Source organism: Pyrgilauda ruficollis, unplaced genomic scaffold, assembly GCF_017590135.1.
Source record: "Pyrgilauda ruficollis isolate IOZ18807 unplaced genomic scaffold, ASM1759013v1 scaffold37, whole genome shotgun sequence".
Taxonomy (NCBI): Eukaryota; Metazoa; Chordata; class Aves; order Passeriformes; family Passeridae; genus Pyrgilauda; species Pyrgilauda ruficollis.
Genome location: NW_024525156.1, coordinates 15,046,250 through 15,067,604, shown reverse-complemented (window position 1 = coordinate 15,067,604; position 21,355 = coordinate 15,046,250). Strand labels below are relative to the sequence as shown.

The 21,355-nt window shown below is 40.1% G+C and overlaps 1 protein-coding gene across 2 annotated transcripts in view; it reads right to left on the bottom strand.

The window, feature by feature from the left end:
- Nucleotides 1-16,819: 16,819 nt before the first annotated feature.
- The window catches only part of LOC121358047 (cadherin-6), a 98,669-nt gene continuing 94,133 nt past the window's right edge, over nt 16,820-21,355 (bottom strand). The window contains exons 11-12 of one of the 2 annotated variants that reach the window (XM_041475905.1): nt 21,023-21,274; nt 16,820-17,320 (exon numbers count right to left, since the gene is read on the bottom strand). In XM_041475905.1, the coding sequence (XP_041331839.1) occupies nt 16,830-17,320; nt 21,023-21,274 (743 nt within the window). In that variant the 3' untranslated portion in view covers nt 16,820-16,829. The remainder of the gene's footprint in view (nt 17,321-21,022; nt 21,275-21,355) is intronic. The other variant, XM_041475906.1, reaches the window with a different exon arrangement.

Below are 21,355 nucleotides of genomic sequence, written 5' to 3'. Positions count from 1 at the left end.
GGGACTTAAAACAGACCATGGAATTGGAATACCATCTGTGACAGCAGAAGTGGAAGCTGTTGTACTGACTGCACAGTGAAGGATCCAAATGGCAAATTTATGTTCAGGGTTAGTTAAGCTTGAATAGAAGTATAAGAACTCTTTCTTAACTCATCTGTGTCAGTAGGGTCCTTCCCTTGACTTTAATGAGCATCTATATTGAGCTGAAAGTCAAACCTTGAAATGAAACCTTGGCATCCAGGCAACTGAGATTTTAAAAGCATGAATTTACAGTATGTCAAAACATCATGCTGATGAAACAACATCTATGCTACGTACTAAATCATAATGCACTTAGTGAAACACAGATGTCTCTAGAAGGAAAATGCCTGTTGAAAACCAGGCCTGTGTTGAACTAGGGTCATCCATTTGCACAGCTTTTAACAGGCACCTAGACCTGTGCAGCTACAGGCTCTCTCAGAACAAGGCAGAATTCGAAACGTTTGAGGCAAGTGCAACTGAAGGTGCATGCATCCAAATCAGTGCTCACTGAAAAAGCAGCATCCATGTCTCTAGAATCATTGAAGGAGCTGGATGGAAAGGGAACAAAATGATGAGAGGAGATGCCATGGCTGAATTAAAACTGCTGAGAAGTCAAATAAGAAAAAAAAAAAAAGAATAACATTGATGTTAGCTCAACAAAACAAAACAAAACAAAACAAACCACCACCATGAAGAAGAAGGCACTATGAGCAAACAGGTGTGTAGCAAGCAACACAATTTAATCACTGTGCCAATCTGAAGTTTACCAGGTCATTGAGGAGAAAAATCACCCACAGGGTGCCAGAGAACACTTTCTTTATTTCCTCTCAACTTTAACGAATGTGTTCTCTTCATCTTTTTATTTTTAGTCCAGTCTTCTTGAATATGTGCATTAATTGCACCTCAGCTACCTTTGAATTTTTCACTAGCCTAATTACTCTTAGAGTTTTGCTCATGTTTAGGCTGAACTTTTTCCTTCTTTGCTTATGGCCATTACTTCTTTTTCTGTTGTCTTCTGAGACTTGGTGTAATTTCCTTCCTTCATTTACATTGTTACCTTGAAGATATTTACAGGGAATGTTCATTTTCTTCTTGAGGTTTCTCTTTTCCCCTGTGTCGATCCCTTCAGTTCCTTTCTTCTTCCTTCTCTCTCCCTAATTTTTATGCTCTCCACCTCTTATTACCAATACAGCTAACATTTTGACTAATTTTTCATGTGAATTTTTTTTTTTCATGTATTTAAGATTAATAGCTAAGTAGCAGAACTGACCTTAAAAACCTGTGAGGGACATTTCCATACTGGATAGTGTGACTTTTTCACACTGCTTCATGCTTTTATTGTCCATCAGCAGCAAGCTTGAATTGCTAAGCCACAGTCACACACACATACAAAAACAAATATCTGTAGCCTTCATTTTTTGCTAGTAGGACTTTCTATTCCCATTTCTTTAACAGCTCACTGGTGCATATCTTATATTCAAACTGCCCGGACCTGCTCAGGTTCTGCATAACTCGTGTACATATGTGAGACCAGTGCATGTGTTTGAACAAGCGGAGTCTGTGCTCAGCTAGGAAAGACTGGAATGGCATTCCGTGGGAGAGTCCTCCTTCAGATGCTTCTGGGATGCCAGTCCAGGTTTACAGGTTTGCATACTTACAGTATGTAAGTGTATATAAGACTGGCATGTAGATATCTAACAGGATTTTCAGAAGTGACTAGGCAGGCTGAGCTCCTCATTTCCCGTTTTTACTGGTTTATACCTGAATTCCTTCATATGTGTGCTACCTATAGTTTGCTGGGTGGGAAGTGCCATTCTCTCCATGCCTCTCCGTGCAGAGAACAGTAGAGCCCTGCTGTAACCAGTTCCTCAGCAGCACCAAGGTGACTGTACCTAACAGCAGCAAAACAAAACCAGAGCAGTGCCCAGGGTACGTGCAGTGGGAATTAGCATGAACTACAAGGAGCTAAGTAAAAACACACCACAGAACAGGTTCATCTGATGATGAGGGAGTGAAGAAATGAGGATCAGAAATATCTTAGCACGTCTAGATGAGGCACTGTCTTTCTGTTCTTTGCAAACAGACTGATTAAAAATAGCACAAACAGAGAAAGGTGTTGGATGTATAAAAAGTGTAAGAATGTACTTTTTTCCTTGAAATCTTTGGCCTCACATTTGTTTATAAAAATTATCTAATAGAGACATGCAACCTGAGAATGTGTCTGTGCAGGTAATATGGTGCCAAGGAATGGGAATCTCGAGTCTGTCAGAAAAAGAAATGTGTTTAACAAGGCACAAGCTCAAGAAGATACAGTTCCTTTGCCCTGAACCCCCTGCTGTCAGTGGCTGCTGTCAACTGGAGGGTTTGATTTCAACGTTGTAAGAAACCTTAGGCAATCTCACACAGTGCAAGTGAGAAAATGACAGCCCTGTGATGATGCAGCCAGTTTTCCTGATCAGCGTGATTGTATGAGAGCGCTGTACTTAGTTATATCGATTTGTCTCTGAGAGCTCTTTCTGCCACATAAATCTCATCGAAAATCTTTAAAGATCTTGCCCCAGAAGGCCACTATGTTATTTTTCTCTGTAAAAAGAAGCAGAGCCAGGAATTCATTTCTCAAAGTTTTAACTAGAGTGGCCCATTTATGAGGAAGGTGTGAATTCATCTGTTTTACATTTTGAAACATCTAAAAACAGCTCTGCACTTCATGATTAACCTTTACTTCTAAGCAGTACTACAAAGAGCTGTATTTATCTCCTCTCCCTTTCTTTCTTGGATCAAGAGGTTTGAATAAAGAAAATCACTTTTCTTTTAGATGGGGAATTAGAAAGAGCATTGTGCTTATTGTAGCTCAAGCCTTAAGTACAATAGGAACCACATTAAAAATATACTATTTGTGCCACTTTAGTTAAAAAGACTGATAGTGCTTCCCTTATGGAAGTCTTCTTTAGAGTGACTAAAATGATTTAAAAATAAATAACCACTTTAAATTAAGGATCAAATCTTTCAACTCAGCCAGCGCTAAATAAGCCCAAAATACAAATGTACATTAAGTCTCAATAGCATTATCAATATGTCTGAGACATAAAGTGTGTCTTTATGCCTGTCAGACTAATTTTTTCTAACATATATACAAGTGAATATGAGAAAACACAAGAAGTTTGACCTTTTTTTAACTTGGCAAAACTACTTTTTTTAAAGAAGTCACTCTTGAGTTTGAATTATCTGTAACACAGAAAGAACCTGAACACCTAGAGGTATGTGAGTTTTTGGCTGTTCAGGTACAGAATAGATTGCATGAAAGGGCTATAAATATTTCAGTAATACTAAATATTTGGTAAAATCAACTTTTTTTTTTTTTTTCCTCTTTGAGAGCATAGTAAATTATTCCTTGGCTTGCTCTGTTGTTCTGCACAGATGTAGTGATCTGTGCACATACTCTAATAGGAGACTGAGGACTTAATTTCCTTCTATTTTCTTCTAAATAAACTAACTCCAAGAACTTTTACAGACAGGATGTGCCAAAGTGTCATTTATTCATTTAAACTGTGCAGCCTTGTGCAACTTGAATATAATTACTGTACATCAGAACAAAGCTAACTTCATAAAGCCATGACATGGCAAACAACATCTGATTAGACAAGCATCCTCCTACAAGTGCAGAACCATTGGCACTAAAGGAGGGTACTGCATTAATCCCAGGACAGTAATAGCAATTAATGCCATATTTACAAACTTGCTCCATTGGAGGGGACAGCTACAGGGCTCATTTCATTGAAATTGGCTTAATACAAAAGTACTGATGTACCCCTCTGCAATAAATGACAAAATTATGTTCTGCTTAATTTCCTGTTGTGTCCTAGAGCAGATTCACATTTGTGAGTTCTCTCCAAACCTTCTTGCTCTAGGTATTCTTATTCTGACTTTATAGTAAATGACTTGAAGTTGCTACAGCAAACAGATGAGAAGTCTGATGCAGTAAAGCAGCAGGGTTTCTGAAGCCTGAAATCAGCAATGTCTAACAGTACATTTATTACAAGTCTACATTTAGTCACAAGTACAACTCTCATACCTGAATCATATCAGCATATCTTCACCAATCTGGAAGTGTTTTTAAAAGTGACAGACTGATTAGAGTTTGATTCCATGTTCCAGACTTGAAGAAAACAGTGCATGAATCTTGCCCAGATCGATGTACGTTTCTCACTTTATGCACCATGACTAGTGCCTTTAGTTTCCCTGAACAGACAGACTAAATAATCATCATATGCAAAGAAATTGGAAGTCAGTTTCTGAGCCTGCAGGTTATAGAAGCCACACATCATGTTTTTTTGGGCAGTATTTAAATCTCTGAGCTCCCCTTGATCCCCACTTCTCCTGATACTAATGGTTTGGGTTTGTGGGAGAGATGTAAATATGGCCACTAACACTTTATGACAGTCCAAGTTTTATTTCTGTCAGGAACAGTGCCTAGCTGCCCCTCAACACTCCTTTAATTTTCCTTCAGTGGCAACCCTCTTTATACTTAGGTGAGACAAACAGACTCGTCTCCCTCTTCCATGGCTGATAGTAAGGGAATGGAAGGGTAGGAAGAGAACACTAGCTGGCTGCTGCGTGCATAGGAAAAGGGTTTTCATATAGCTACTTTTTGGGTCTTCCTTTCAGTGTTAGAAGAATGATATTTGTGTCTTTATTTCCTAAACTCAATACCCCTTACACCAAAAAAAAAAAAAGTGCCTTATTTGCCAAGGAGCATATAAAGTGTTCTGGTGGCCTCTAACTCACTGCTGTCCCAAAGGGATTGGGCAGTGGGAAGCCAGCCTAAATGGGGAAGTGTTTTTTTTCCCTTGAGTAATCAAAACATCTTCCAGTGTTCGCAATTTCTCACTTCATCACAACATTAGCTCCAGCAGTGACAGGAGTAACTCGTGCTGACAGTACTGGACATATAGAAAAGGGTTTTTGGAGTTTACCAGTTATTAAAATGTACTTAATGAGTGCCCAGAACTATCTGCATGAATGAAATGTGAATAGTCTATTCACACTTGCAGAGTGTGGGCAAAGCAGCTGTCGGGATTTCAAAAGACAGTAGAAAGTAAGATAAGACTGTGCAATCATTAGCATAACACATATATATATATATATATATATATATATATAGAGTAAATGTTTGTGGAAGTATGTAGGTTACCCAGAGGATAAAAGAAAGGAGATGCAAGAACAGGAGCTCAGTGAAATAGAAGTTTGAAGTTCGGCTTTGGTCCAGTTGGTCTCGAAGGTGGGTATGCAGCAGGGGTGACTAGAGCTGGCACAAATCAAGCATTGCCTGCAGGAAAGACATGACCTTCCAGTGGAGAAGAATTCAGAGAGAGAAAGCAGACAGATGACAGGATTTAATGATGTTTCAGCTGACATACAATGAGAGTTTTGTTTTGGTTTTGCAAGGTAATGGTTAATGGGCAGTAACATGGAATTTTGAATGTGTGGCACAATGTCATGACTTTTGTGCCTGAGAGCCTTGTTCATGCATGTTTCTTTTATTTCATAGTCCTCAGGAGCAACATGTGTGATCTGAGTCCCTTTTTGTTCTTTGCTGCACTTTGTGCTGGTCATCAAACAGTTAATCTGCATTGCCTTTCAGGAGTCCCATCTCCCTTCTGCAAGGATCAATGATAAAATTTTGACTGTGAAAGTGAGAGAGCCCATGGGCCAGATGGATATTTGGTAGGAGAACATTGGAAAGGCTCCTTTTGCAATAAAGAGGTACACAAAGTACTCTAAAGACAAGCACCAATATCTTGTCTCCATGGTGTTTGTAATCAATATTATATTACAGGTTGATTAAATACCAAGATACTAGAGCAGTGAATCTCAAAAGTATATTTTTGACTTTTCCTTGTTTCTCAAAAACAACTGTAGAAATTATTTAGAGAAATGTTGACAATACCAGAATACAACAAAATCAAAATAGCATCATAATCAATATCTCTGAACGGGCAATCTTGGCAAGGGGGAAACACTCATCATTGAATCGGTACCTGGCGGATGCTGCAGGTGGGCAAGAATATTACAACTTCATGGTCTAAATGTTTGGCTCATTTATCCTGTGCAAATAAATAGTATAACATGTAGAATAGTTTCTACACATGACTTCTAGTGTGTATTACTTCTTAGTATCCAGTGTGTGCATAAAAGGTGGGTGCCACTCAAAAATGACATCCCTGGGAAGCCAAATAGAATGGTTTTAATCTGTGGTCTTCACAGATGTGTAATAAAGGATATGTCTGGTGCGCATTTGACACTGGAACAAAAAAATGGGCAAGTAAGAGAGTGAAGGCCGTATGAAGAGCCATGGCTAACCAAGCCATAACTCATAGCAGGAGCAGGTGGCTTGGCCCTCTCATCTCTGGATGACTTTTGTCTTTAGGCTGCTTGTCTTTGGCACCAGTCATTAAGTCGATGTCTGTTTGAACACGAGTGATAAAGTCTGGGAGCAGTGTGAGAAGGAGGAGGCAGAGAGAACCTGGCTCTGTACTCGAACAGCTCAAAAAAGCTAGGCCATCACAATGCCCAGCAGTGGCAAAACAAAGATGCAACTGCCTCTACTTTTTGTTCTGAAAGCTCCACCTTGGTATGTGGGGATAAAAGTACCTGAAGCAGTGCCAGGCTGAGGGGTGCTCCCTCTGTGAGCTTGCAGAGAACAGACTTAGGGAAATGCTGTGTCAGAGACCAAGCCAGTCAGACACACAGTCTCCTTACACTCCTGTACCAGCTTACTCACTTTTTGCTTATCAGAGCTCTTTTATTCAGTCTTCTCTTCAATGTTTTGTTACCAAAGTTTAAGTTTGTTCTTTGGGGGCATTTTTGGGTTTATTTTATTAGAGGAGGTTTGAGAGTTTGTTTGTTCTAATAAGCTGGAGCTGTAATTGGGAAATGGGTTAAGCTTGCTTCCAATTAAGATAATTGACATGAAATACCCAATTGCACTCTGAGAGAGAGAGAAATAAGTTCCCCAGCTGAGCTGAGCTGTAGAAGAGAGCAGCTTTGCTAACAATGAAGGTAGAAGCAGATGTTTAGAAAAACATGTAAAAGCAATCAGGAGGGGATTTATACATTTGGTTATTAATTAAGATGCATGCATGAGCAGCCAGCCAGCCGAAGTTCTGAGTTAAGAAAGGCAAAATTCCAAGAAGGGGTACAGGGAAAGCTGTATTTAGGAGATTCTTGGAGTTTTAGGTTTTTTGTTTGTTTGTTTGTTTGGGGGTGGAAATAGTGTTGGCTTGGGTTTGTTTTGGGGCTTTGCTTTTTTTTTTTTTTTTTGGGGGGGGGGGGGGTTGTTTGTTTGGGGTTTTTTTTTTCCCTTCTGTAGAGGAGCAGCTGCAAAGATTTTTGGAATTTTCAGATTAGGATGTCCCCTCGCATACAGTCTTCCTGACTGTTCTCTTGACCATGGTAAGTTTGTTTCTCTTTTGCTTAAATAAAGTAGGATATGATGATAAGTTCCTATCAGGCCATGAGTGTCTCCACAGCTAATGTTTTGTGCACTCTGTGGTTTCCCAAGGTCAAAAAATGTGTCATGATTCTGACGCTGCTCATGTTTGCTTCTATGTGGAGAATAAAGAAAGTAGAATCAGCTTTTCTGATTGGAGGGACAGAGGTGCTTGAGGATTTGATGTGGAGAGAGAGCTGCTGAAAAACTGTTAGTTGTAGCAGTCAGTTTGGAGAAAAGCACAGAGAGTGGTATTTGCTACTAACTGTACTGCAATCAGGGAAAGATGTACTAGTGTTGGCAAGAAAGAAGAAAAGCTTCTAAGATTTTGGATAAGAATATGTTTTTTTTTTTTTTTAATTTGTACTTTGTCCAACAAACTCAAATTTCCTTTACAGCATCAAAAGGAATGTTATGTGACAGTAAGATTGGAAGAACCAGCACTGAATTGAATTCACTTGGCTGTTCATTTAAGTGATGATTCCTGCAATTTTTATGCAAGAATTAAAGCATCTTAAATGTTTACTCTTTTTATTGGTTCTCTTGTTCAAGCTGTCCTTGAAATTCATAGAATCACAGAATAGCTTGGATTGGAAGGTCCTTAAAGACTATCTAGTTCCAACCCCCTTGCCATGGGCAGGAGGGACACCTTGCATGAGACCAGGTTCTCAGAGCTCCATCCAACCTGGCCTTGAACACTTCCACGGAAGGGGCATCACAACTTCTCTGGGACACCAGTGCCAGTCCCTCACCATCCTCACAGTAAAGAAATTCTTCCTAACATCTAACCTAAACCTACTTTCAGTTTGAAGCCATTCCCCCTTGCCCTGTCACCACCTGCTCTTGTAAAAATCAGTTTTCATCTTTCCTGTCCTTCCAGCTCCCTTCAGGTACTGGAAGGCAGCAATTAGGTCACGTCTTCTCTGCTCCAGGCTGAACAATCCCAATTCTCTCAGCCTTTCCTCCCAGGAGAGGAAGTTCATCCCTCTGGTCATCTTGGTGTCCCTTCTCTGAACTCACTCCAACAGGTCAATGTCCTTCCTGTGCTGGCGATCCCAGAGGTGGATGCAGCACTCCAGATGGGGTCTCACAAGACTGGAGCAGAGAGGCAGAGGAGGAGGAGACACAGTCAACAAGAACTTTAAAAAAGTAAAAGGCTGTTGGCTTTAATGGCTTGTCTAGCTGACTTATCTCTGTGATGACTTTGGTAGTATTAATGAAAGATGAATATTTGCAGGGGGTTGTGGATGGTGTGCTGCTTGTTGGGGGCGAGTAATTTTACATAGATAAACCTGGTAAATTAATGCTGGAAAACCAAATACATTTTTTCTGGCTGAAATGCTACCCTTTAGTTGAATTTTCTTTATGACTGAAGTGGTCTTTGATATAGTAAATCAAATAAGAATACAAGAAATATGATAGATTCCTCTGTCATGTAAATAAAAGTGGTTCTGCTTTCAGCACATGTGGAGGGTTGCAGACTCTGGACCACCTTTCAGCAGGTGGACTACCAGAATCTCTTCAGCTGTTACTGCCATTATTTAGAAGATGAAAAGCTCAGTCTGATGTTTTGTGAATCCTGTAGGGCTGCTCTGATGCACAAAGTCACAGAGACGAGAGATGGGGTCGCTGCAGCCTCTCTGTGCTTGCACCTGCAAGTGTGTGTGTGCCCCTGCTGAAGGGAGTGGGTGGGCAGTAGATGCATCCTCCTGTACAGGGCCGTGCTCAGTTTCCTTGGCTTGGTGTTCACATAGTGAGGCAAATAAAAACTGAGTAGGCTTTTGCATTTATATCCTGTCTCCTATTGCTTTTAAGAGTTGGGGGTTTTTTGGCTATTCATACAGACGTTTTCTTCTGGAGCTTCAACAAAGATTGCAGGTGGATATTTGGGCTAATTTCTCATCAGTTACAGAACTTAGTCTTTTCATAAACCCTATATGGGTTTCAGTGCTAAACTGTTTGATTTTGTGGTTCACTCTAATGCTTTTAATGAAATATTACTTTGCTGCTGTGACCTTTCCCACTCTTTCTTTGTCCTTGTCCTTTAAATATGATGGAATTTCTGAAGATATAGACAGCTCTTTTACTAAGGGAGTATTAAAATGAAGAATTTTCTCTGGAGGTTGTTCTTCTTGTGTAAAAAGATACTGTAAATGACATTTGGACTCTCCATAACTGCAATGAGACTAAATTTTTTTTTTAACCTCACATGATGAAAGACAAATAATAACTGAACAGTGCTATTATAAATTATGTGATCTTTATATGCTTAAATAAAGGCATTTTGCATGCTTTACCTTGACAAAGCTTCTGCTCCCCTCCTGGGAAACCTTGGCTAGCCTAAATTAGGCTTGTGATCACAGACTAATATCCTCCTGGTGAATGATTTCTTCTGGAATTACCACCCTGGGGAGGCCTCAATGATCACAGAATAGTGATCCTACTGCTTTTATAGTATGGTGCACACCAGACACTTTAGAATGGAATTTCAAAGACTGAGTCAATTTCGCCCTTTGTCTTAAAGCGATTGGAGAATCTTTTCAAAGGTTTATCTTTATGATAGTGTTGTAAATACATAACATAGATTGAGAGAATTAGAAAAAAAAACAAGTTAGAAAAAACAATTTATTAAGTAATATCATATAAATAACTTGTTACAAAAATCAATTTGCGAAAAGGCAAATTCACTCTGTCTGTGAGAAATTGTTGTTCAAATTGGTTTCTCATCAAATCCTTAAATTTCATTTCCCCCTGCCCCCCCAACCCCAAAAAAAGAAGCCAGTACAGTGAACAGGAAATATAAGGGAGAGAGTGCACACTTTCCATCTGACAAAAACAAATTACCCATCCACGCTGCAGAAGAGATAATCATTCCAGCCATGGGTCCCTCTGCAACACAGGGAAGTTCTAGGTGTAAACTTCTTGGGTGACAAAACTGTCACCCACAAATGTCTCATTGCTCTCTGCTGAGCAGTGACAGATCCATCCAATGCTGAGGCTCCCTTGGCACAACCAGGGGATGACATCATGAGAGACTGTGTGGCTGGAGCATGCCAGCAAGTGAATCTTCCCAGGTGGAGGCATCATTTTCAATTTATGCTTGGAAGTATTTTTAATTAAAAAAAAAATCAATACTAAAAAGCATTTATTTTAAAGGGTTTAAAAAAAAAATCACAAATTGCAATAGGAGTTTGCCAGATTGATTTCGCTCAGTAACACAGTTAAGATGCACATAGCATTTATTATAAGGCCTTTCTTTAAAGTTTAATTTTTTCAAAGCAATGAAAATAATCACAGAATTAAAACAGTACAGTGATTCTGAAGAGTTTTTTATGTGTCAAAATCCAGAATGATTTTGTGTTTGCAGTGTTCTTTCTTTGTTGTGTTCACCTGAATGCTTAATAGTTCTATAAGTTTGTATCTTTAATAAACACTAAAGTAATAGATTCATAGAAAACTAAAAGCTTATAGAAAGTGTCTCCAAGTATATTTACATAAATAGTGCAGTCTCATAGGAAAAGTCAAAAGCCCATGGGAATGGAAAGGATTTCTCTATATGCTGGACTTATGCCTTATTTGTCAAATCGACTTTGTGGTAGGAGAAATTTAAACATAGCAGCTCCTTTTTATTTTTTTCTTTTTTTTTCTTTTCTTTTAAAATTTATTTTTAAAGAAAGCCAAAGATACATGAAGATAAAAGGATAAGGGCAGGTTCTGTAAAAACTCCTTTGAAATCCAATAACTCTATGCACAAGATTATAGCTTTGTGGCTTTTAAGTGCCATGGGCCTTCTTGCATATGACTGACTATCTCCCCTCACCCCCCATGCAATTCACCTCCTGCTCTTCTTCCTGAATTGTTCAGTTCTCTGACACTTGTACTTCCTACAACCCCAGCCACAGCTCTTGGATACCTACTGCTGAATTTTATGAACTGTTCAGGAAAGTGTTTTAGTGTATGACAAACACAAGTCTGGGCTCAAAAGTGTAATATTGCAAAATGATGGGCAGGATCAAGATTGTTTCAGCTGGCTTAAATAAAACTGCTGAGGGCAGAGACTGGTATTAAAGCATTGTGTTGGAGTTCTGTTTTTCTCCCTTTCTGGAGCAACGCATGAGTCTGTAGACATTAAATATGCTTTCGTTCTTCTTTAAGTACAGAAACATCTCTGAGAAAAGAACTCTTTTTAAAGACTGAACTGAAAGCAAAAAATATTGTGGCTTTGACGTTTATTGGATGAGGCTGCTGTTTCAGAGGTGTAGATGGGTTGGAAAAATCCTGCCTTTCACAGCTTATGACATTTCATACTCACTGGAAGCAGCATAATGACTCTTTGTCAGCTCTCATTTGATGAGGCAGCTCAGACTGCAGAGTTAATTGAAATGCAAATGGGCAGGGGACGGACAGCAGCATTCATTTGGGACAGTGGTCTTCTGAAACACTTCAATGCTTCTCATAGCCAAAGGAAACATGGAGAGACCTTTCTAACAGATAGGTCGAACTAACCCAGTGGTGCTTGCAGAGAGTTACCTGCTCAAAACCATTGTCAGGAATCACCCTGCATAAGACCACCAAGATAGTTCTGCTGCAGAAATTTAGCACGTGCCTTTCTTTCTGAGAGATCTACATGGAAACAGCCTGGTGTAAAAGAGATTGCAAGATTAAGTTGCTTGGTGTAAAAGAGATGTCTTTCTCCCTATCCACACAGATCTCCCTCTGGTGTGTCAGGAACTCTGAAAGTGTTGGAAGTCCACTGCTGGTTCTGCTCAACATGGATAATTCTGGTTTTCAAACTGTACCTATGTAGACATACCTTTCTAAAGCAATTTCTCTCTGCTATACTTCTCTATGACTGCTCTGGGTTTTATAGTACTGCAGATGTTCATTCTCTTGGTTTTGTGGGATTTTTTTTCTTTTGTTTTCATAACAGAGAAATGGAGAAGCTGTAACTTGTAATGTAGACTGCTACTTCCTAAAGTGGATTATTTGAAGGTTGCCTCTTCCATTCACATTTAACAGTGAAGAAACACCTGAAGCAAGACCAGACAAATATGTTTTTAGGAAAAATTTAGAAAACATTTCTATTGGTACAGGTGACATTTTCTTCTACTACCCATCTTTTCCAGCAGATTTTTAACAGATATAACTGAAAAATACAGACAATTTGGTTTTCTCATGGTTAGACACAACTCCATCTCTGTCAGGTTTGGGAACACATCTCAGTCCTGTGATACTGCTGGTAGAGCCTTGTGCAGAGCTCTCTGCAAGTCTTTGCCTCAGCTCTCTTCCAAGCACTTTCTGCACAGAGAGATGTCCTGAAACAGCTGCACTGGAGGCGCGGGCTGCTGCGTCTCCCTACACTGGTGCTGCTGTGGGATAGAATTGGGTTTAACCTGAAGTAGTTCTCCTGCGTAAAAAACACCCCAGCCAACCCAAGACAAAAACAACTCCCCACCAGTTTTCTGGGGTAAAGTGAGTTTCTTGGGAGCTGAGATGAAATAGTTACTGTAGAAACCTTATTCCATTTCAAGTGTAGAGATGTTATTGTTCTGCAGTAGCATAGCTGGCATAGCCTACCAGGTCCCTGTTTCATGTTGACTCCACTGAATTCCTTGGTGTCTTTTAAATGTTTCCTGTTGTTAGGTCAGATGCTTTCCCAAATTAAAAGCCAACTGCATTTTTAATCTCTCTACCTGGCTTAGCAAAACTGCCTAATAATATTTCTTCTTCTGAAGTAGGTGTAGTTGTAAGAAGAGCAGGCTTAAAGCAGCCTTGAAAGCTACTTCATAACCCATAGTCCAACAACTGGTTATCTACAAATGACAATTGTAGCACTGTGTGAAAGCATTGTTAAATACTCATTTCTATCATCTAGCACGCCACCATGCAACAAAGTGCAAAGAAATACTACTGCAAAGGTTTGTATTCACTGCAATATGGCACTTTCAATATTTAGAATGCAGTACTGATTTTATAAATTGCACTTTGTGGTACTGCCAAGCAAGAAGAAAAGAAAGAATTGAACTCTCCTTGCTGTGTGAGAGATGCTAAATCAGTTTAATTTGCAGGAAAAAAATAGACCTTAAAACCTAGATGCATAAATAATAACTTGGATGCAAGTTTGCCTCAAATTTTCTTAGAAGAATGCATTTGCTATTCAGGCACCATATTTGTGGTGACATAACATAATTTTATATATATAATATATTTACATAACAGGCACCAGTAGCCACTCTCTATTATTTACTGTGTCACTCAATGGACAAGATAAAACCAGCTTTGAATTAAAAGGAAAAAAACCCCAAACCAAGGTAAAACTTGCACTTGGACTGCTACTAACAATCAGTAAATCACTGTACAAACATAGGAAAATAGTTACAAGGAGTTCACTGATCTGCTGTCTCATTATCCCACCCAAGAAGTGACTAATGCAGGCTGCTGACTTGCAGAGTGGCCCAGCCCCTTCAGGGCACCGGGGCTGTCTTCAGCCAAGCGCCACCGACTCCCTCTTCCCAGTGAGCTGGAGCTGGCTCGCAGGGCTGAACAGCATCACATCCAGCTCTGCCATCCCCTCCACACACCAGTCTGTTTCCTTGAGGCTTAAGGAAGGGAAGGGACAGTTCACTGGCTCACTTTGGGCATCCAGCTGGATTCTGAGCTTGGAACCATTTACTGGATGCAACCCCAGAGTGAAGGTGAGAGAGGGATGTGTTAGGAAGCCACGGGGGAGAGCCCCTGGAGGGGATGTGCTGGCCCCACTAACACGGTGTGAGGGGAGCAGCCCAAAGTGAGGACCTATGGCAGGTGTTGCTGAGCATCTGCTGCTGCTCCACATATCTGAAATTCAGATGGTCTCTCCTATCTGCCAGAGCGAGCTTTTGGACAGATTGCTTCCTAGAAGTTCGAATTTCAAGGAAGCCATGAAGAGCTAGGCTTGTAGCATCTTAAATTACTTAAGGGCCCTGAAGAGGACATAATAAGGCTCTAGCCATGCCATTGCCATTATGATGGCTGCAACAGCTCAGCACCCACCAAGTGATGGAATTGGGAACCCCATTGTGTTGGACTTAAACACTCTGAGAGGTTTCCACCAGGGAGGCCTAGGGCTCTGGACCCTTGGAAACTCTGGCCCCCTCTGCTCTGAAAGCATCCAATCTATAGTGCTGGGCATCTGCAAGCCTTTAGCTGCTGTGCCCTACAGGTGTGCATGCTCAACAAGGCCTTTCCTGCCCAGCCAGGGCCACAGCATGGCTGGCTCATCCTCTTTGCTCTGAGCTGGTCCACAAAATCTAAAATTCTGTTAGTGTGGTTGTAAAAGAAGTCTAATACTTGGGACTCTTACTGCTCTCGTTAACTCACAAGGAGTAATGAATTCCAGGGATTCATTTTGAACTGCTCTTAGTTTTCTGTTTATTAACTTTTTTTTCTCACCTCTCTTTATTTCTGGAGTAAATTGGAGCTGTTCAATTTTCAAAATGATTCACTTAAAATCTGGGGGAGGAGGAAATATATCCTGTAATTCTGGTATTAAATACTGTTTCATGAAATAAATTAGAATAGTTACACATGAGGTATTTAAAAAATAGTAATTCCTTCTTTCCTTGGCACAGTGCCATGGGCTGGTTCCCTACTTTGGGACACAGGGTGGCATTTAACTTCGGAATTGGTTATGCCTCATGGAAGACCCTTAGGGTTTTCTCCAGAGAACCTCTCCTAGATGTCTGGGTTTGAAGAGCAGCCACTACATGCTTGAAAAACCAACTGAAATACTGAGTGGTGTGCAAGCTATAAAGAAAACTGTTTTGGCCCAAGATTATGGCAACTTTCCCACTCCACACCTGGACAAAAATTACTCAGCTTGGCAAAGCGGATAAACACAGAGAAACTTGTGGTTAAAATTTTACCTTTCATTAAAGTCTTTAACAACCCTGACTGAGTAGTTTATTTTAAAAAATGAGTTATAATTATAGCTCCTTTCAGGCCACTGGAATGACCACCGTTTGTTTGTTCAGGGCTTGAGTCTGGAAGAAAAAAAAGGAAACAACTACCCAAAAGCATGAAAAGTTACTTCCTCTGGCAGAATGCCGGTCTTTTCCATTTCTAAAGCATTTTCCAAATGTCTTACATAGTTCTTGCAACATCCTGATGAGGTAGGCATTATTTCCCCATATTACAGATAGCAAAACTGGGCAGAGAGTCAGTCAGGAATCCACCCCCGACATCTAGGCAGAGAAGGTCAGGACAAAAAAAAAGCACTCTTCTCCTCTGCAGTTGCTCCTTTTGCCCCAGAGGGTTGCAGTCACCTTGAGGTCACTCCTCCCCACCTGCACATGAGAACAGGCAGGAGTAGGTGGATATGAACACCCTGACTACAACATCTCCAGGACAGTGGGCACCACTGAACTGATGTGCAAGTGGAGGCCGACTGAGGAAGTGCAAGCAAAAGCCCAGTTATGATCTGTTCCTTCCTCCAAGTCATGACCTAATCTGGAGCTGGATTTGATGACTTTCCCTGTATCACAAAGCAAGCCTGGGTTAGAATGAGGAAACCATCTAAGAATTATATACTGGGGCTACTGACCACACACACGTGCACACACACACATCTCTCCAGCAATGCTAGGTCCAAAGAATATATACAGAGCAGTCAATGAACTATATATATGTGTGTGTTAGTATGATTCAGTGCAATGGGGAAATGATGAGTTCTAGAGAAACACTCAGGTTTAAATGACCATTAAGCCTCTCTACCCTGCTCATGAGTAAAATGCATGTTCGATGTTCTTTTCTCAGCTTACTCTACTTGTATAATAAACCTTCATTCCATCACCACTACTTTTGACTATAATACATAGGGTAAACTAGGGTACCTCATTACATTGGGATGTGCAATACACAATCGACAGAGCAGTTGTCTGAGCTGAATAGTCTGAATACAAGTAAAAAGCAAGTGAGCTTAAACAGTAATATACTCCAATTTACAATATAAGCAGAACAAGTAAAAATATTGCTCCCCATCTGATCCTTTTTTTCCCTCCACTACTGCTGTGCCTGTCAGATTGGCTTGGTAAACTGGATGCACTCAAAAAATAAGGATTTTGCCTCTTGGAAGCTCATAAAATGATAATAGAGAAAGTTTTCTGATGGCTAATCCACACAGACTGCAGTCATTAGACAATTCAAATGGGTAGAATAGAGAACCCTTTCAAACAGCTGTGGAGAAACAGAAAGAAATAGCCACTTCACATATCCCAATGCTGTTTCTGGGAATAAGGAACAGAAAAAAAAAAAAGAGAGAGAAAAAAAAAAAGACAACATATTAAGAGTCTTTGTCACTGTCCATTGAGCCATACATATCTGCCAGCTTTTTAAACCGAGGTCCCCAGTCACTGAGGTAATCGTAGTCCTGATCTCCGTCCGTAGTCACCGACTCCAAGGAGCTGAGGGACTCGGCCACAGAACCATTACCTTCGTACGCGTAGGTTGCTAATGAGTCATACGGGGGTGCTGTTGGATCTGTATCATTTTCCTTTAACCTTTGGTTAATGAAATCTCTGACATCCGTGTTATCTCGCGCTGTTGCAGTCCGCCGCGGCAGAAAAAGCGTTTCTGGCACAATGTCTCTGCGTAATTTATTATCATCTATGGCTTCGGGATTTCTCAGCGTGCCAATATCAAACGCCTGGGTGTCTTCCTCTCCACCACCTTCATCATTATAACTGACAATGTTGTCTCTGATGTCTTCTTTGGAAATTATCAAAGGCTCTTTTTTCCGCTGCCGTCTCAGTGCTGCAAACAGCACCACAGTAACTGCAAACAAAAACAACAGTGAAAGAGAAAGGGAAAGAAGGTTAATCCCCAACTCCACTAAAGCCCAGAAGAAATGCTGCGCCTCTGCTTGAGCTTGAAGTTTGAGACGATGTTTTGAAAAACTGAAAATGCGCACATCAGATTTTCAAGCTGCACTTGCTCTGCCTGTGAGTTCCTTGGGAGATGAAATGGCATGGATGCACAGAAGAAAGGAGATGTCAAGCTTGTAGGAAGCCAAGCAGAGTGTCTTTTTGCTGGTAGGCACTTTGTTACCCAGAGCCATATCCTAATTTTGTCACGTTGAGAACAGAACTAGTTTCATGATAGCTAGGAAGGAAGAAACACTTTCTCCAGAATAAGTAACATCAGAAGTTATTTATGTTGAACCCCTTGGACAATATGCAACTTCTGCTATGGACAAGGATGGTATGTACTGATCTTAGCAAAGCAGAATTTCAAGATAAGTAAATCTATGCTCCTCTGGGAAAAAAGCTTGGAATATGGAGCAGATTTTAAGCCAGCACAAAGTCTGAGTTTTATTAAATTCCCTGGAATGTTTTTACAATGTACATCACCTTGAAAAGTACACAAATTAAATAATGGACTGATGAGATACAATAAAAGTATTTTTTAATGTGACAAAGGCAGATTTCTAGAAGATATTTTATGTCCTTCATTTTAAAGTGTGTGTTTGCATACACATATTTTTCATTTATTTGGAGGGAATGAATTCTTTCCATGATCCTGATGCAAATTTTAATATTTTTACTCAATAATAATTTTCAGTAGTGATGGAGAAGTGGACACAAAGCGTGGAAAAGGATATGGCCAACACTTTCCTGTAGAAGCTAGTTTCAAATTTCTAAGCTGTATCCTACATTAAGATGTAAATGGCTGAATATTGACAAATTAACAGTAGCAAGGAGCAGGGATGTATTTCTGCTGCCAGTGTTGCTTTGGTAGTCTGAGGTCTGCAGTGCCCAGCATTTCAGCTCTGCTGTGCAAACTCCAAGGAAGGACACATCTTGCTGCCTTTACAGTTTTTTCCATAGCAAAGCAAAGCAGAAATGCCTAAACTCATTGATGTGAGATGATAAGGTGGATCACAATGATCTTTCATGTCAGCTTTGCTTCTAAAATGGCGTGTGAGTAAAGCACAGTAACTGTTAAAGAATTTTTTTTCAGTCCTTTCCTCAGTTGTTACCTTTTAAGGCAAACATCAAGGACTAAGGGTGTCCCCAGCCCAAAACTTTATTCCATTGAACCTTATAATTCTTAGTTTCCTTTGACAGACAAGTTCTGGTGGGTTTTTTCTTTTGATCAGGGGTGATGGTTGTTTTTTTTTGTTTTTGTTTGTTTTGGCTGGATTTTTGGTGGGTTTTTTTTTGTTTGTTTGTTTTGGGTTTGGTTTTGGTTTTTTTTTTGTTTGATTTGGTTGCTTGTTTATTTTAATAATGAGTTCCCCTGCAGGATTGCTTAGAGCAAAATACTGTCTGTAGGTGTGCCCGAGCATCTTGTAAGTTGATTATGGAAGGTCACCATAAAGACAGGATAAAGTAGGAAAATGCTGTGTTTTACCACAGTAATACTGTGAATAAGGAGGAACATCTGTCAATATGAGTTGAAAGGAAACGGATGGTGAAGTTGAAGGACTAGGAGAGGTGGTTCAGATTGCATTAGGACTGCAGCCTAATGATGAGGATTTACTTATGGCATCACAGAAGGGTCCTGGTTTGAGTGATGCTTCTTTGTGCTGCTGTGCAAAAATGCAGTGAGGGACAACTGTAATCCTAAGGAGCAAAAAGCTGTGGCACTGTGCGGAAGGACTGGTAAAAGGTGTGTATGAAAGAAGAGAGATATCTGGAGAACATTTTGGAGAACTTGAAAAACACAATGTCAGTTTGGAATGGGCTTTTGGAACAGTGACTGGTAGAATGGTCTGAGAAAACATAGGAATGATAAATTTTATATCAAAGAGTTGCTGAAGTATCTCATTACAAAAACAGTGTTACACAGAACATGCAAGGATGAGGCTTTGATAAATACATCACATATCTGATACATGGATTTTACTGCTTTGTGCTGAACTTGAGGGAAAAAGACCCCATCATAAGCTACATGTTGAAGTACATCACCTTTATTTGCATGTCTGCATTCAGCAGTATCTGAAACCTCCTGATAAGATGCTAAACTTACTCAAACTGCATATAAACCTAGCAATTTACAGGCACTTTTTGTTGCAGCTAAACTTTGAGTTGCAGTTCAGGTCTGCCCAGAGTATTGTTTTTCACTCAGTAGTGGTTGCACATTCAAACCCTGCAACCAACCTGAAAATAGAAAATTATATAGCTGAGTTAATTGAAAATCTGCTTATGGTGCATGGTGGCATGAGCAGTAATTGACATAAAGTGCTGCTTAGCACACGGAATCAATTATTTTCGATTGACATAAAACAGGAAATCGTTTAATGTCAGATTGATATTAATGAGCACAGTTGTACTAACGAGTGCAAGACTACCTGCAGCATTACATTACTTTTTCTGGTAAGGACTTAATACAAAGTGAGCTCAGCCCTTAGGGGCAATGATACCATGTTTTGAAAAATGAATTTAATGGTGAATTAAAGATCAGATTGCTATTGTGGGAATCTTTTCTGAAAATGGGATACAGCTTATTTGAGCAAGCCATGACTATATTGTTAGAGCCTGAGAACCACAACCTCATCTTTGACTCATTACTGGAGAGGGAAATTTTGTTAAAAGAAAAGATCATGACGACTCTGCAGTGGTGAGAAGCATGTCCAAGGAAGATAGGAGTATGGTAAAAAGAAGTAGAATCATGAAGGAAACATTTTGTCCCCTGCCTGACCCTACTGCTATAAAAAATTAAGCTGACTCCCTCCTTTTCTCCTAAGATCCTAATGTCATCTCCCAGTGAACAGCCTATGTTGTATTGTACAGTTATCTCCAGATGAACAGGTACAGGTATACAGATACTGGCTGAGTGACCAACTATCTCTGTTTGCAGTACAAGACGGGAGGAACCTGACAGGTATGTGAGAGGTGTTGCAAACTGTCCTTATATATATATATATAACATTGACCACCTTAAGTGCCATAGCCAGAGCCCTCTGCACATTCTCCACACTTAGGATCCAATTCTTTTTCTAATGGTGGCTGAAATGGAGGACCCTGCAGCCTTTAAGAGAGTCCCTCAGTATCATTCAACATCCTTTTCCAACAGAAAAAAAGCTCTGAGATTTTTTTCTCCTCAGTTTAGAAAAGGAAAGTTAATTCTTCAAAACTAAGTCATCTGCCCTCTTTGTAGGGGCAACAGAAAGGGATGGACATGTGCAGAGGGTTATGAGTAATGTGTCTGGTCCTCCTCAGATATCAAAAAAGGATGGGATGGGATGGGATGGGATGGGATGGGATGAATGTCTCTCTCTACAGTTATCTCTTTCCATTGAACAGAGTGGGGGGCCCAGCTGTCTCCTCTCCCTCATATATTGCTAACTTTTAGATAACTAAGGTTAGATTGGTTGTGCCCTATACACCCCATCTGTAGCAGCCCTTAGAAGAAGAAATACAATAATATATGTACAGCATAAGACTTTACTCTTCCTTTGTCCTAGTCTTGGAATAATCATTACAGCAATGCAAAATGACCGTGAAAGGAGCAAAATGTACCTGAGTTACTTACCAAGTAATATAATGATGCAGAGAAGAATGGCAATAAGAGCCCCAGTGCTAAGACCAGTAGGATGAATCAAGGCTTCTGCATTACAGGACAGCATCTTTCCTCGATGGTCACAAGCACACACTCGGATAGTCACCGTTTCAGTGCTGCTCTGGATGGGGTAATCATTGTCTGATATTACCACTGGCAAGAAGTAGGTACTTGTTTCGTGCCGGTTATATCTGGTTTTTCGTGTGAAAATCCCTGCTGTGTTGTCTGGAAACACAAAGCATGCATTAAATCTTCATCTGAAGACTGAGAGCAAGCAAGGATAAGATAATAAAGAAAAGTCTTCCT